Genomic DNA, 14,604 nt, shown 5'->3' on the forward strand with positions numbered 1-14,604 from the left:
GCTTCACAAGAAACCACAGTAAAGCTCAGATTACAACACACACAGAGGGAGTGTGACTTCATTTTCTGGTCAGAACACCATTACTGCACTTTATCCTTACATAGCAAGTAGTGGTCTGCTGTTATATTAATACTCTGAATGTCACATACAGAACCTTTATGTTTTCAGAGTGTAAAGACCCAATATCACATCCCATTTGACACCCCAGTGGCTAACGAAAACCAGTCTGTTCTTCCACATTAGACCAAATCTTTAAATCTGCATTAAGAAAGAACAAGAGATGGATCAAAGTTTAAATCTACAATAATCTGATTAAACTTAAAACCCCTTCAATTAATTTACAATAGTTACATTATTTTAAAATGTTTCTTTTTAATGAGCAGCTGAATGTGATGATGATAAACTCGAAATTCTGTACCTGGAGTACAGTGTCTCACAGCAGTTGGCACTGATCTCTTTTTATAAAATACAGTAGATCTATTTAAAGGGATAACCCTGCTACTACTAAACAGCAAGGGAGTTGAGCCATTGGCCTAATAACCCCTCCATATGGTGATGGTCTGGTCTAAATCTGTGTGTGTGTGAGTGTGTGTGTGTGGAGCCTTTTAGCTCTGCGCTAAATATCAACATGGATACCCGACTTTAGATAAAACTAATTCAGCTCCCCACCAGCCTTGTCTTCCTATCTCTCCCTCTATGTCTCTCTGTCTCTCTCTCTCTCAGGGCTGTCTGCTAAGCCTCTTACCTATGGGATTATTGGCAACGCTAGGTATTATATAGCTTCATTCATCTGGATGATGCGTTATTAATGTGTTGGGGAATGAAACCATCTGTAACGGCGGCAGAGGATGATGGGAGGATGAGGGGAAGATTGTGGTGGTGGTGGTGGGGGGGGGGGCAAGCTGTCTCACAGAGGCAGGAGAAACGGCTGGGCTGGTGATGATGTGTGTGTGTGTTGGGGGGACATGGAGCGATGCAACTCTAATTGGTGGTAATGGTGAGGTTTGTCTGAATAGACTTGACAGGAGAGAGACGAACGGTACTTATGATCTTTGATTTTGCAGTTTTACAGATGAGGCATACAAAGGCATCAAGCTGAGCACAAAGCACACACAGACATGCAGGCGTATACACAGTCAGAAGAGAAAGGATGGTAAATTGTGTGTCTGTTAAGCCCCTCTAAGACATGCACATTACTCTGTAAATGTACTGTCAAAGAAAAAGACCCTGAGTTGATTTTCTCCCCTCCATGGCCTTTTCAGACATCTGTAACACTTCCATGTTCATATATCTCTTAGGGCCCAGACACACACATTTGTTCTCGTGGTTATGACTGGCATATGTAATTTTAAGCTTATGGTACCACAGTTTAACATTTCCCACCTGGCAAAGCTGTCTGTATTCCTCATTGAAAAAGGGAAACGAGACGACCGACAGGACGGATTCAAGATGCTTGTTAGCCAGTTAGCACAATAACAACTGAACCTGATGTTGAAAGAACAACACACAAAGAAATTCACGGTGCACGAGCAAACAATAACACAAAAAAAAATCACAACTGTTTCTCCTAAAGAGCTCATTATCTAAAAAAAATGTACCTAATATAAGAGGTTTGTTTCAATGTCACAACATCTTGACTTTGGTCATTTGTTTGCTTATGTTTCTCCTCCGATGCGCTCAGCTGAACTATCAATTGGTGTGACTACATTCACCAATAGGCTCCGCAGTCTCTGACGTTAATGCAACATGCTGAATCTGCCGAAAAACAGCCAGCAAGGTCTGACTAACACCAGTGACGTGGAAAACACTTGACCTTTCCAACTGACCTTTCGCTAAGTCCCACCCCCAGACGCAGACTGGCCAATTATAATGTAGAATCAGGCCAGCTCAGATCAGGGTCCAACAACAACACAGCTGTGCTCCATTGACTCTAATGTAATCAGTCCAGATTTCCTTCATTTTCAGGCTGGTTTTGTGGATTTGGAGCTAAATGTTGTGCCTGGGGCACGTCGTGTATTAATGATACTTGTTACCTGGAGAGGTTGGAAAAAAATATACGTTTCTTCCCTGTTCCAAAACCAAAATCAAATCCTGAAAAGTGGTTAGCTAGCTAGCTACTGAAGATATAGCCTACTGAATGTATACACATGCTGCTTTTGCTTTTTAATGGTTATAAGAGTGCTGTACAGGAACCAGTGAAGGGAAGCAGGGAAACTTTGCTGATATTCAACCAGCTGTGTGTCATCACAGTGTGCGCAGATGAACGTTGTTTGGGGCAAAGCCAAACACTGTTCACCTGCGCACACTATGGTTCAATATCAGCAAAGTTTCCCTTTATATTCATTGTCTTGTGTGGTGATCAGCAGTGATGTGGTGGTTCACTTTTACACTGTGATCTGTAGCCTATAGTTCGGCTTTAGCTTCTAACTATCTTTGTCTTTTTAACCTGTTGTTGCTGCTGAGTCAGTTTGACATCCTGGATATATCCTTCCAACACAGACTGTAGACCCCTCTGTCTGCTTCTCTCTGGAATCACTCTTTCATTTTCCAATAACATGATAATATTTCTTCTGTGAGTGCAGTTAGTCACAGTGTGGGCTCCATGCTTACTGCGACAGCTTGACGGACCATCCTAAAGGGGCGGGGCTTAGGGAAAGGTCAGTTCACCTGTGGGAGATTTTGGACTAACAGGTGGCACTCTTCATCACCATCATCAAAATGCCAAAGGATTAGGGAATATGTTTATGTTTAGAGACAAAGACATGGAGAATCAGCACCTTACTACAATACAATCCTTTATACTGTTTATTCATTTCATTTGTCACCAATCTGTGGGTGTCTTTTATGGAAAAAGCTCCATGTTGATTGTATTCAGACATGACAGAGTCATTACAAATGGCTTTGCTGATTAATCTTTGAGTAAGTAAGACATCAGAACATGGTGAGAAATGCTTGTCATATCCCCAAATTGCTTGTTTTCCTGACCAACAGTGAGAAAAACCCACAAGATATTTAATCTACAATTATATAAAGCAGGGAAAAGTCCTCAGATTTGAGAAGCTGGAACCAATTGTTGCTGATTAATTTTTTTGTTGATCAAATACAGTGGCAACCCACTGGATGATGAGTCGGCAAAAAGTGGCATCAGGAAAGAGAAGCGTTCAAACATTTAAACTTTGTGATAAAATCTCTCACTTATCCAACACTGCCGACTACACATCCACTCACTTACTGCACCATACACACTCTCACATACCCATACAGTTACAGTACAGCTGAAACTGTACGTACAGACCTACAGAGTTTTTATATGTATACTGTTGTCTATGTTGTGCATACAGGATCTATAGTGTCAACGTATTCATATCATAACTCGACCTCCAGCTGTTGAATCTGTATGACTTGTACTGACAGTACCTTAACACCTTATGATGTTCTGCATCTTAGTGTATTCATGCCACTGTTAATTGTTTGAGTGTGCAGTATCTAGTGCACTCAAATCCCTTACTGCTTATTCTGCATTCTAGTTAGTCTTTATTTTATGTTCTAATTTCTGATCATTACATTTTCGCAATTCTAAACACCATTTTATAGTCTTAGTTCCTGTACTCTGTGCAATGTGTAGCTTTCATTTAATTAACTTGCTTCAAATCTAATTTGCATTTTTTATGTGCATGTGTGTCTTTGTGAGTGTGTGGTTGTGTAGCTGTATCTTATTAACTCTCTTATAATGTATTTTATCTGTTTATTCTCATTTTATTATGTAAAGCACGTTGAGTCGCACTTGCTGTATGGACAGTGCTATACAAATAAAGTTTTTATTATTAATCTAAATTAAAAGCATTTACATGATTTGCCATAAGTATTCCCGTCCAATGCAGTAATGTGTATTGGAACTGGAAATTATGTCGGGACCGTGGACTGACACAAGGACAGAGACAATTAGCAAACCTTCATGATGGCAGTGACAAACTTATGGTGCTTTCAGACCTAGAGTTATCTTGCTTTGATCTGAATCAGGGACTAATGTTGTTACAAAGTTGTATAATTGCCTAGAATTGGTTCGTGTTCTCACGGCAGCATTTACAAGCGGACCAGATCAAATGCCTTGTGTGAGAAAGCTGCTCTTGATTGGTCAGAATTTCCATGTGGGAAAAATCCAGGAAGTAAACAAAATGCTGAAGAAGAGTACACTTGCAAGATAAATGTGACACTTTCTAATGTCACAATAGAGGATAGAGGTTGGAACACATTCTCACTAGGGCTGACCCAAAAAAATCGAAGCTTCGAAGCTTTGTTCGATGGCACGGGATTCGATTGTGAATTTTTTTTTTTTTTTTTTTTTTTTTGAATAATTGGCCTTTTTTTTCTCCCGTTTTTTTGGGGGACCTTGAACGCAACACCATCTCCAACATGGAAACAGAAAGCCTGACGTGCAATGAATGGAGACCTATTATCCTGCTTGAATACAGACAACTAAATTCTTTCAACAATGTGAAAATAATGAAAATAATGATCAAATAGATTTTAATGATGTAAAATAATATGCTGATGGTGACATTTTCCACCGGTCTGGTGTCAGTGACACATGCTGCTCTGAGTCGCGCATCTGTCTGCTTGCGCGGCAGTGCGCGCCGAGGGTTTTAATTTTTAGTGTTAAATCAAAAGTTAAACACTACTTATCAACAACCAGAAGTGTTTTTTCATTTGTGAATATTTTTTATCTTAATTCTAGGGTTGCAAGAAACTACTTTTTACGCCGTAATTTGTAAGTTATTAACTTTTTTGGACTTTTTTTTTCTCTCGGGGGCAAATTAATTAAAATCATTAGTGTTGGTGTGGATGGGGTGTGCGGGAGTTTTTAAATCACAATGTCAGGCTCAGTGGTCGATGACTGACAGCCATCGGCCCAACCCTACCACCTACTGACTGCTTGGTCAGAGCTCATGTCTGCTCATACTGTCATCAGACATGAGAAATTTCGAACACCAGCCCCATTCTTCATGATTGCATTACTCTCCGAGCTATTTTAATGTAGAATACTGTACATATTGTGCTGTTGTTAAACCCTCAACACACTGTTTGCCATTAACTTGATGATGCAGTTATCCATTTGCCCTATTAAATATAATATGATAATGGAACTTGCTCTACTCTCATCTCCTAAGCAAGAGTCAACATAATTGGCAGGACTGTGTGAGTCATGCCAGCATGCTTTCTGCTCCCCAGTGTATTTGTAGTATTTCTAACATCCTGACACTTGTTGAATGGTTAAATGGCTATTCCTCCTTTACACAGAGTCAGCAGAGAGACAGAGGAGGGCAGAAAGGAAGAGAGCGGCTGCTGTAAATGGATTACATGGATGCAACGCTGAAGAGGCCTGCAGTACTTTCAGCACCTGTGCTAGAAGGAGTGCTTCACATGGAAGTGTCTGTGTTGTGATGTTTGAGCTGCTATGGATACCCAAACTTTCACTCGACAAACTATACATAGTCTGAAGTTTTCGGATTCCATACTGACATTGATATTTTGCATATGATTAGGATCAACTCGGTGAAATAACATGACAGGGTTCTAATGGTATACTGCATTATCATAATAATAAAATTTCCGTTGCAGGTTTTGAAGGATGGTGTCATGTATACAAATTACACTTCAACATCAAAGTGTCTTGGGTTTTCGATGCATCTCTTTCAAGTCTGAGGTGCATACTTCCTCCCTCAGATCTGAATATGTTCCCACCTCTCTCCGAGACTAACGGCCCTTGAAAAAGAAGCTCCCTGTTTGCGAAATCACAACGACAGATGGACAGAATGATGGGTAGGCTGTACTTTACTTTTCCCTCATTACAGGTTTTACAGAGTAACACTTTATTGATGTAATGATCGGGACGTTTGAAATTTTAAATCACACAGTGCATCTTCTGGGTGTCTCTGGACTGTAATTATGTATGTTCAAAGGTCTGTTTAAAGCAGAATGGCTCACACTCCAAGACGATTTACTTTCGGGGAGTGCCAATTTAACTGCCAATTACGACTGCTAAAGTGGCTTTGCTATGATACAAAAACCAGTACAGACAGTGATTGGCACATGAAATGGCACTGGAACAAACTACTCCGCCAGGAATGCAATGTGAGAATCTGAAACATGTGGGAAAGGTGAGGAAGGTGGTTTTGTTACAAAGTGAATGAAAAGACTTTCAGGGGAAAGAAAATGAGAAGGCTCGTCCTAAAAAAATGCTACACCACACAATAGCGTACTTTTGTTTAACCTCTCTGTAACAGACAGTAGATATTAGGTGTGTCACTGTCAAAAAAAAAGACTGAATTAAAAAAAACCTAGCACATGAACAGCTCAAATTATTTGAACACAACACAAGTAGCCGAATCTGAATCTAATGTTGTAGAACTGATGTTGCTCTGCTGTTTCACCTGATTGACGTTAAGCTAACGTTACTGTAAAGGAGCAGCATTTCACAAAGTCAGCTAACAGCCTTGCCTTTATCCACCTTCTTTTTTGGTGTTGAAATCAAAACATGTTCTCACATTACCTCTCAGAAGGTTTGCTGTCATGAATATCTGTTTAGCATGGCATGCTAGTACACTCTGTTTTATGTTAGCAAAGTGAACAACAATAGCCTAATTTTCCCGCCAGCAACAGGGTTCATAATACAACAGAAAAGAGTGAAGCTGCACTGCGACATCTCATGTGACACACGTCAAGTACCATCCCTTGAACACAGTGGACGCGTCACGTTGCAGCAACATTTTAACACATTTTTCGATAAAATGATTAGTCGACTAATCGAAGAAATAATCGACAGATTAGTCAACAATGAAAATAATTGTTAGTTGCAGCCCTAGTGTAGAGAGCCCCCAATTAAACTTGATTTCTCACCTGAAGAGCCAATCTCCAGACCTATGACTCGCCAGGCAATATCTTTTTGCCCATTGGGTGTGGTTACATGATGGCTTCTCATTCAGAATGAAATAAATCTGAATGAAATCATTCAGAATTAAAGTCTTTCCAGATAGTTTACATGGGAAATATTCATTCCAAATGAGGGTTTACACAGGAGATCAGTTTAATCGCCTTTATTTGGGTCCACGCAAGGTTTGGGGCAGGGAAGGTTTCTGACTGGATAGAGGGCAGGGCGGATGTTACTTTACGTTTACCAGAAGAAAACACTGTAGTCCTCGCTCCGGATAACAAGATGCTTGACGACGTCGTTCCTTAGTGCCTTTTTCTGACTTGTTTTGCTTATATTCTTGAAGCAGCAGTACGACAACAACCTTGTTCTACTAATGCTTCGTCTGTTGAGGAGGAGAAGGGAGATAGAAGACGGTGTTGTGGCGAATGGAAACCGGTGAGTGCAACGAGTCCAACTGCTCTATCTCAGCCCATTGCTATGTGCGCTATATACGTCATTGCGCCAGAAGGGCAAGGAAACGAGCATGCCCAGAAAGACCGAAATGAACTTAAAGAGGAATGAGTGTATACAAGTGCGAGAAATTCTTTCATTCGGAATTAGAAACAGAATATTCCAGCCCCTTACATCGGATTGAATTTTCAATCGCATTGGCCATTTTCATGCCGAATTAGGTGTTTACAAGATCACTTTTCATTTCATTCCGGATGAAAAGGGAATTAAACTGTCCATGTAAACGCACTCATTGTCTTTATAATGACAGGATTGTGGGTCGACCCCAACAGTGAGTTTCTCCTCATCTATTCTTTGTCACACATGAGACACAACAACAGCTACAGAGTTCTTTTTATATATCAGTGTTGAATAGAGGAGTCGAGCTGCTATGGGAGCAGAGAAAAAGAGCTGCTAAGGGAGCTGGTATGTACAAGCACAGAGCGAGTGGGGGAAAAAATGCATTTAATTCTGGGAGCGGGAAGGCTGGAAAGAGGACAGTGTCGTAATGTCCGGCGCATGCAGCAATGCCGCCGAACGTCAAGTCGCAGTCAGTGTGGGGTTGTACATGAAAATAATTCACCAACGGTGTGTTTTGGCCTTGCCTGTGCATTTTCTGAAACGCCCTGGTTGAAGTTCGAGATATGGTATGTTGTTCTTATACGTGCATGCTAGGAAGTAGCAGAAGTAAACAAGTCGCCATTACTGTAGTGACATCACCCTTCAACATAGGTGAGTTTTAATGCAAGCTGTCCTGTGAACTGTACAATTTTCTACATATATTTAAGGGTTCAACATCAGCGGTTAAGTGGATCAGACATCTACTCGCCCAAAGTCAATTTTTACTTGCCCCTTTACAAATTGCTTTCAAACTTCCAATAAACTGTACACTACATAGTTGCAGTTTCATCCACATCCTTTAACGGCACCCAACTAAAGTCCTGTTTCCAGATGTTCACTTGCACCTTCGCGGATAAACCTTGTCTTTACCTGCCACCATTTCCTCACGAATGCCCAATCGGCACTGCACACGCGCAACTCCAAACAGAGATGAGGAGGAAGTGAGATGACGTACTCCCTAGCTACCTCTATCATCAGCTCTGGAAAGAACAAAATGTTTCATTATTTTTTACCATTTGCCTGATTGGAAAAGTCAGTTGCTAAATGTTCTAGCCCAACATGACATCTTACTTGCCCCGGGCGATCAGGCAATCCTTATCATTGAGCCCTGCCTTTAGTTTCTATGTAGTGCTAGTTATGACAGCACTGTCTAGGAGTTCGGGAAGAACCTGTGCAGTTCTCAGCTTTTCCAACAGCAGTCGCCACATTTCTCCACACTGTGAATTAAAAGTACGGCTCATTCATGACTGTAAATGTGAATGAATTTTTTCTGAAAACCTAGCACATTTTCTAACACATGGCATGTAAGTGGAATTCAAACAGATGTTTTCCAAGTGAATACCTGATTTTGCGCTCATGGTCAAATTTGGGAAATAGAAACTGTTCTCATATTTCATGTGTATGCGAGTGTGTGTGACTATAAATGTCTATGTGCGTGTGTTTGTGTGGAGCTGCTTCCCCACATTTACGTACTTACATACAGTACATCATTTTGGGTGTTTATGTGAGAGCTGGTTTGTGTATGTCTGTGTGTGTGTGTGTGTGTGTGTGTGTGTGTGTGTGTGTGAGTCAGCGCTATGATCATGGGATGAATCACATTGTGGTTGTAGTGGTGGTTGGAGAATAGACTGGTAGCAACAATAGATTTCAGCATAGCTCCCAAATGCAAAACACATGTGTAAGTGCATTGTTACTTGTACTGTACATGATTAAAACTTAAGTGATAATCCTGGCATGAATGGAACATTCCCTAAGTTATTTCATTTTCAATCCCTTCCATGTTAATGACTGTCATTGCCAAACATCTAATTTATTCTCATTACACCCTGAAAAACAGCCACAAAGACTTTGATTGCAGTAAGAATAAGTTGCAATAACTATATGAGAACAAGTGTTACTTAAAGTTACATAAGGACAATAATTCAGGCTATTTATGGTCACATACAGAGAAGCTCGCTAAAGCTGATTTCTTCCAGTCTTTGCTTCTCTAAATTCAATGTTTCCCTCTCTGACACAGTGTACAACATCTTCTGTCAGTCTCCTACTATCTGCTGGCACTCTTTTCTTTGCATCTGCAGCAAAGCCAAGTGAGCAACTGTGGGAAAATAACTCTGGCGAACATCTTTATAATAAAATATAATGTATGATGTTTTGTGGGTAAAGTTGTCATGTAGGTATTATCACCAGACTGTGGATCCATGGAGAAAAAACTTGTGTAAACGTGCATTCCCAGAGGGATTGTAATCTTTGCTGTAGGATACTATTAGGAAAATTCAGAGCGATGGAAAAAGTGTACATCAGAGGTAATGTTACGTGTAATACCATGACTAACAGGGAAACTCTTTACAACATGTGAGCCGGACACCCGCTGCGCACATGGGGATCATGACAGTATATGACTACTGCCGGCAGATGGAAAGAAACCGCTGAGGGCCAGATGTGAAGCTCAGAGCCAGACGTTTGCAGAGCTTTACTCGGCCTCCTGCTGGAGGTAGGTTGGTTTCATTCTGGCACATTAACAATTTTTCACCAGGGCCGCCTTAATAAGCACCTATTAATAATAATTATGATGCTACCTCCTGTAATAAACTGATGTCAGGCAAAACAAGACAGATTAATTAATAAGGGTGGAAATTTCTGATTTTCTGAATTTGCAACAGGTAGCCACAGACTTAAAGACACAGTGTGTGAAATTTAGGGAGGTTTAGGGTTTAGTGGCGTCTAGCGGTGAGGACTGCAGACTGCAATCATCTGAAACTTTTCCTAATTAGAATTCTTTCACTGTTAAATGTTTTGGAGGTTTTTACAGGGAGTCAAATTATCTGCAGAGGTCTCTTACTCTCCACAAGCAATAGAGAAAAGGTCTCATTTATAAAACAATGCATAGGATCCATACTAAAAATGAATGTGTGGACAAAAGCCAAACACGGCTTGTGCCAAAAAATATTCTACAATTTCTACAATCAGGCTTCCACCTCACCATCTGCGTTACCAATTTCCCATCTCCAAAATGTTCATAAACAAAGGGTCAAAGTTTCTCCCATCAAGTCTGTTTTAAGAGTTCACAACTTTTCCATGGGAAGTAGCATACGCCTCTTTCAGGCCTCATTTTGTGCATACCCGATGTTTGTAAATGAGACCCCAGCTGATAAAACCAGTAGAAACACTGGGCAAAGCAGTTTCATGTTACATATCAGCATTTCTCTGATGTAGTTTGATATGTCAGAGATGGACCACTAACCCAGCACATGCTAATGTGTGCTCACCTTTTTCCTGAACCAGACATTCAGGAGGTTTTTACTGGGAGCCGAATTGTCCGCAGAGGCCTCTCCCTCTCCAAAACAACAGTAATAACACTGAACAAAGCAGTTTCATGTTACAAATCAGTGTTTCTCCGATGCTGTTTGGCATGTTGGAGACAGGCAGCTGACCTCGCATCTGCTAACCTGTACTCATTTTTTTCTCTTATAACTTAAGATTCAGACATTCAGGAGGTTTTCAACAGGAGCTTAAATATCCGCAGAGGTCGCTTCCTCTCCAAAACAAATAAACTTGGTGATCTAAGCCGGTAAAAACACTGAATAAAGCAGATCCGTGTTATAAACGAGTATTTAGCCTGTCTGTGGTACATCGCAAATAGGCTGCTCGCCCAGCACCTGCTATGTGTGCTCACCTTTTTCTGATCCTATTGTTCACGGGGTTTTCAGCATGAGCTGAATTATCTACAGAGGTCTCTACCTCTCCACGGACCCGATGATTTAAACCGGTAAAACACAGAATAAAGCAGTTTCACTTTACAAAAAAAGTTTTTCTGACGCTCTTATTGTGGAGGGGCTGCAAACTACAGTGGCTGACGTGACAACGCGTATACCCAAACGGCCCAGTCTTGAGTCAGTGTTTGGTTTGTCCATTCTGGGCAACTGTAGAAACATGACAATGCTCCGTGGAGGAGAACCCACTCCCTGTGTAGATATAACTGACTCATTCTATGGTAACAAAAACCCAGCGATTCCTATTTTTAGGTGATTATACACCAAAGAAAATACACAAAATATTCCATTTCCACCAGTATATCCCCCTAAATCCTACACACTGGACCTTTAACACTCACATTATGTCATCCATGCAATCATATGCACACACAAAACGCAGCCAAGATGCAAACAACAAGCTGTGGTATCTGTCGGAGTGGAGAAGAAAACATCTTTGCTCTCTAGCAGCGTTTCCCTCAAGAGACACAACAGGAGACCACTAATGACAACTGTAGCCCCTGCCTGCCGGGATGACACATCCAAAGCTATGCATAATGTTTCCGTCCAACACAAGTTATTACATAGAGATTCTGCCATTGTCATACTGTAGCTTCTGGCTCATTCTATTCTGGATCAAAGTGCTGCGCTCCCCTCTCTCAGGCGTGGTGCCTCATATAGCATCAGTTGGCGCTTATGCGTCACCCTTAGGCTGGACAACTCTGCCTCGCCAAGCCACACACACACATACACACACAAACACACACACATCACCCACGAGGGGAGAAAGAATGAAAATGCAGTGATTAACCAGTTGAGGGGATGCATGAGGCCAAGGGCGACCAGTTGAATGTTAAGAGTCCGGGGGCCACAGAGCTGCAGAGAGCTGGTTGACAATGTGACAGGCAGGCAGCAGGCGAGCTGACTGGCTGGTGGACTGACTGGCATACAGGCTGTGTGAAGTGCCTCAAGGCGATGGAGGGATGAAAGCCCTTCTTTTAAAAGGTCACGGGTGCAGATCCACTGTGTGTTTTAACAGTGAAACACATTTGGACAAACCGGTGTTGACGCAGTGTGAGACACAAATTGATCCCAGCTCCTGTTATGTCACTGCATTACTAATTTATATACGATCCTCGGAAGCATATTGCAGTAATTCTATACTGCAAATAATATGTGTTGTAATGTAAACTCACTAATGAGTTCCTGCAGGACGATTACAGTGATATTTCTTTAGAGGATTCTCCACCTATTGGGAAATATAACCCGTCCTTAGCATGACTTTGTGCTGTGGAGATGCCGCCAGGTGGGACAAACAGATACCAGATGAAGCGACTGAGTCACTGTAAAAATGTGCGGAGGAGACGGAAGATACAGTGCACGGCTCTGAGTGAGTGAGTGACTGAGCGTAGAGGCCACAGTGTATCATACTACATCAAAGTCGGTTATCTACTGGTTGCATGGTGGCTGAGGCTCTACTTGAATGGCTGGCAGCTTTGTGAAGGAAAAGCGCTGCACGCTTGCCAGGAACAACAGCGTCCAATTTCTTTAGGGCAGCCTTGTTGCTTGAGAGACCACGCAAGCAAGACGCTCAATTTTGGAGAATGTAATTGCAGAGATCAGGTTGTGAAAATTAATCACATCATAGTGCGGGGAAGCACCGTACAAATACAGAACCTGCTCGGTGTGTAGCCTCCAGGGCACGGAGAGCAGTCAGTGGAGACTGCAAATACACATTTAGATTTTGGGGAGTGTAAATGTTCAACGGGCAAAGCATGATATTAGATCCTCTTATTCTACAGGCTATCTTTAACTCAATTTATTCATTATGTGGCTCTGTATGTTTGCTTCAGCTCCACAGTCACATCTGTCTTGACCTTTGTGTCTCATGCTGCCACTACTAATAAAACTGTTTGTGTTTCCGCAAACAGCAGATGACTCTAATCTTTGTACACTCATCAAAAACAACTCTGCAAATTAGGTTATGTTTCAATTTGGCCTGGCTCAGACAGTGCTGCTGAGCCATGCAGCTACTGTATTTGACTCAAAATACCAAATAGCCCGTGACAGGTAGAGGCTACAACCCCAGCCTGTGACTCTGTTGTACAGGCACCCCCTTCAACCACTATCTTCTGGAGGGATTTGCCTTGCCGTTGCTATCATTCTGCCCTGGAGTGAACTACATGCTGAGTTCAGATTTCATACTCAGCTCTGGCATTTTAAACTGGAGTCTGTGCGCTTATTCAAACAGCGCAATGTGCCTCCTGTCCTCAGCAAGCATTCAGCTGAGGATGCTCGGAGTAAAAAAGGGCTCGCTTGCATCTGTCTTGCTTCAGACATCATCTCATTTCCCTACGAGGCAGCCTCCGTTCAAGTGACAACAGTCAAACATTCATTCATTCGGAGGCCCGGCCGTGTGTTTGTCTCCCAAAAGCGCAAACTGGAGATGTTTTGACCTGCCTGCCAACCCCTCCGGGCTTCATCCCCGGCGAGACAGTCTCTTTATAGCGGGGAAATGATATGAATGCATCGGTAGCGCCTGTGTCTTACCGGCTGCTGTATGTGGCGAGACGTCCCCTTCCCAGGCGGGGGAAGATGCTGCCGCTGCTGCCGCTGCCGCTGCTGCTGCTGCTGCTGGACCCCGTGCTGGAAATAGTCGCTGCCAGCGGCTTTGTTGCCTCCGACCCGGTCCCTCTTCTCCCGCATGTTGGAGCCTCCGTTTTCCCTGTCTTCGCCGGAGTCGAGGCTGCTGAAGTTCCACACAATCAGCGTCTGCACCAGCAGCACCGTGAGGGCTGCTATCAGGGCGGACCGCGACCGGCGGGCCAACCTGCGAGCACACAAGCCGCCAACCATCTTCGCACCGGGGCTGCACGGAGCTGGAGGACCGTCTGTGGCTCTGCGCAGCGCGACGGGAGGAAGGAGTGGAAGTAGAGGGAGGACGAGGAGGAGGAGGAGGTGGGGGCGAGGCTGAGCTTTACGGTGGCGGAGGCGAGGAGGAGCATGGAGATGGAGAGGCACAGGGCCACCGTGTGGTGAAACTCGGTGAGAGGATGATGCTCCAGGCTACTGTACGACTCACTGTCTGTTCTGTGTGTGTGTGTGTGTGTGTGTGTGTGTGTGTGTGTGTGTGTGTGTCCATGAGGGCTTTCTGATAATGACCAAATACCTGCAAATGTTGATATTAGCATTGCCTAACATCACTAGTACAGTGCAGACAACAGCAGTGTTAATGGGGCTCCAGGGGTTCTTGACAGGCGGGCTGATCCCAACAGGGGCGTAGTCAGGAATTCTGGGTCCCCTGATGTAGGCTAA

At 42.8% G+C, this 14,604-nt stretch overlaps 1 protein-coding gene across 1 annotated transcript in view; it reads right to left on the reverse strand.

Annotated features, from left to right (window-relative positions):
- The window catches only part of xylt1 (xylosyltransferase I), a 126,343-nt gene extending 112,123 nt beyond the window's left edge, over positions 1 to 14,220 (reverse strand). Inside the window, exon 1 of the mRNA XM_033624657.2 lies at positions 13,840 to 14,220. Within this exon, the coding sequence (XP_033480548.2) occupies positions 13,840 to 14,145 (306 nt within the window). The 5' untranslated portion in view covers positions 14,146 to 14,220. The remainder of the gene's footprint in view (positions 1 to 13,839) is intronic.
- Positions 14,221 to 14,604: the final 384 nt, after the last annotated feature.

The sequence above is a fragment of the Epinephelus lanceolatus genome, chromosome 3, assembly GCF_041903045.1.
Source record: "Epinephelus lanceolatus isolate andai-2023 chromosome 3, ASM4190304v1, whole genome shotgun sequence".
Lineage (NCBI taxonomy): Eukaryota > Metazoa > Chordata > Actinopteri > Perciformes > Serranidae > Epinephelus > Epinephelus lanceolatus.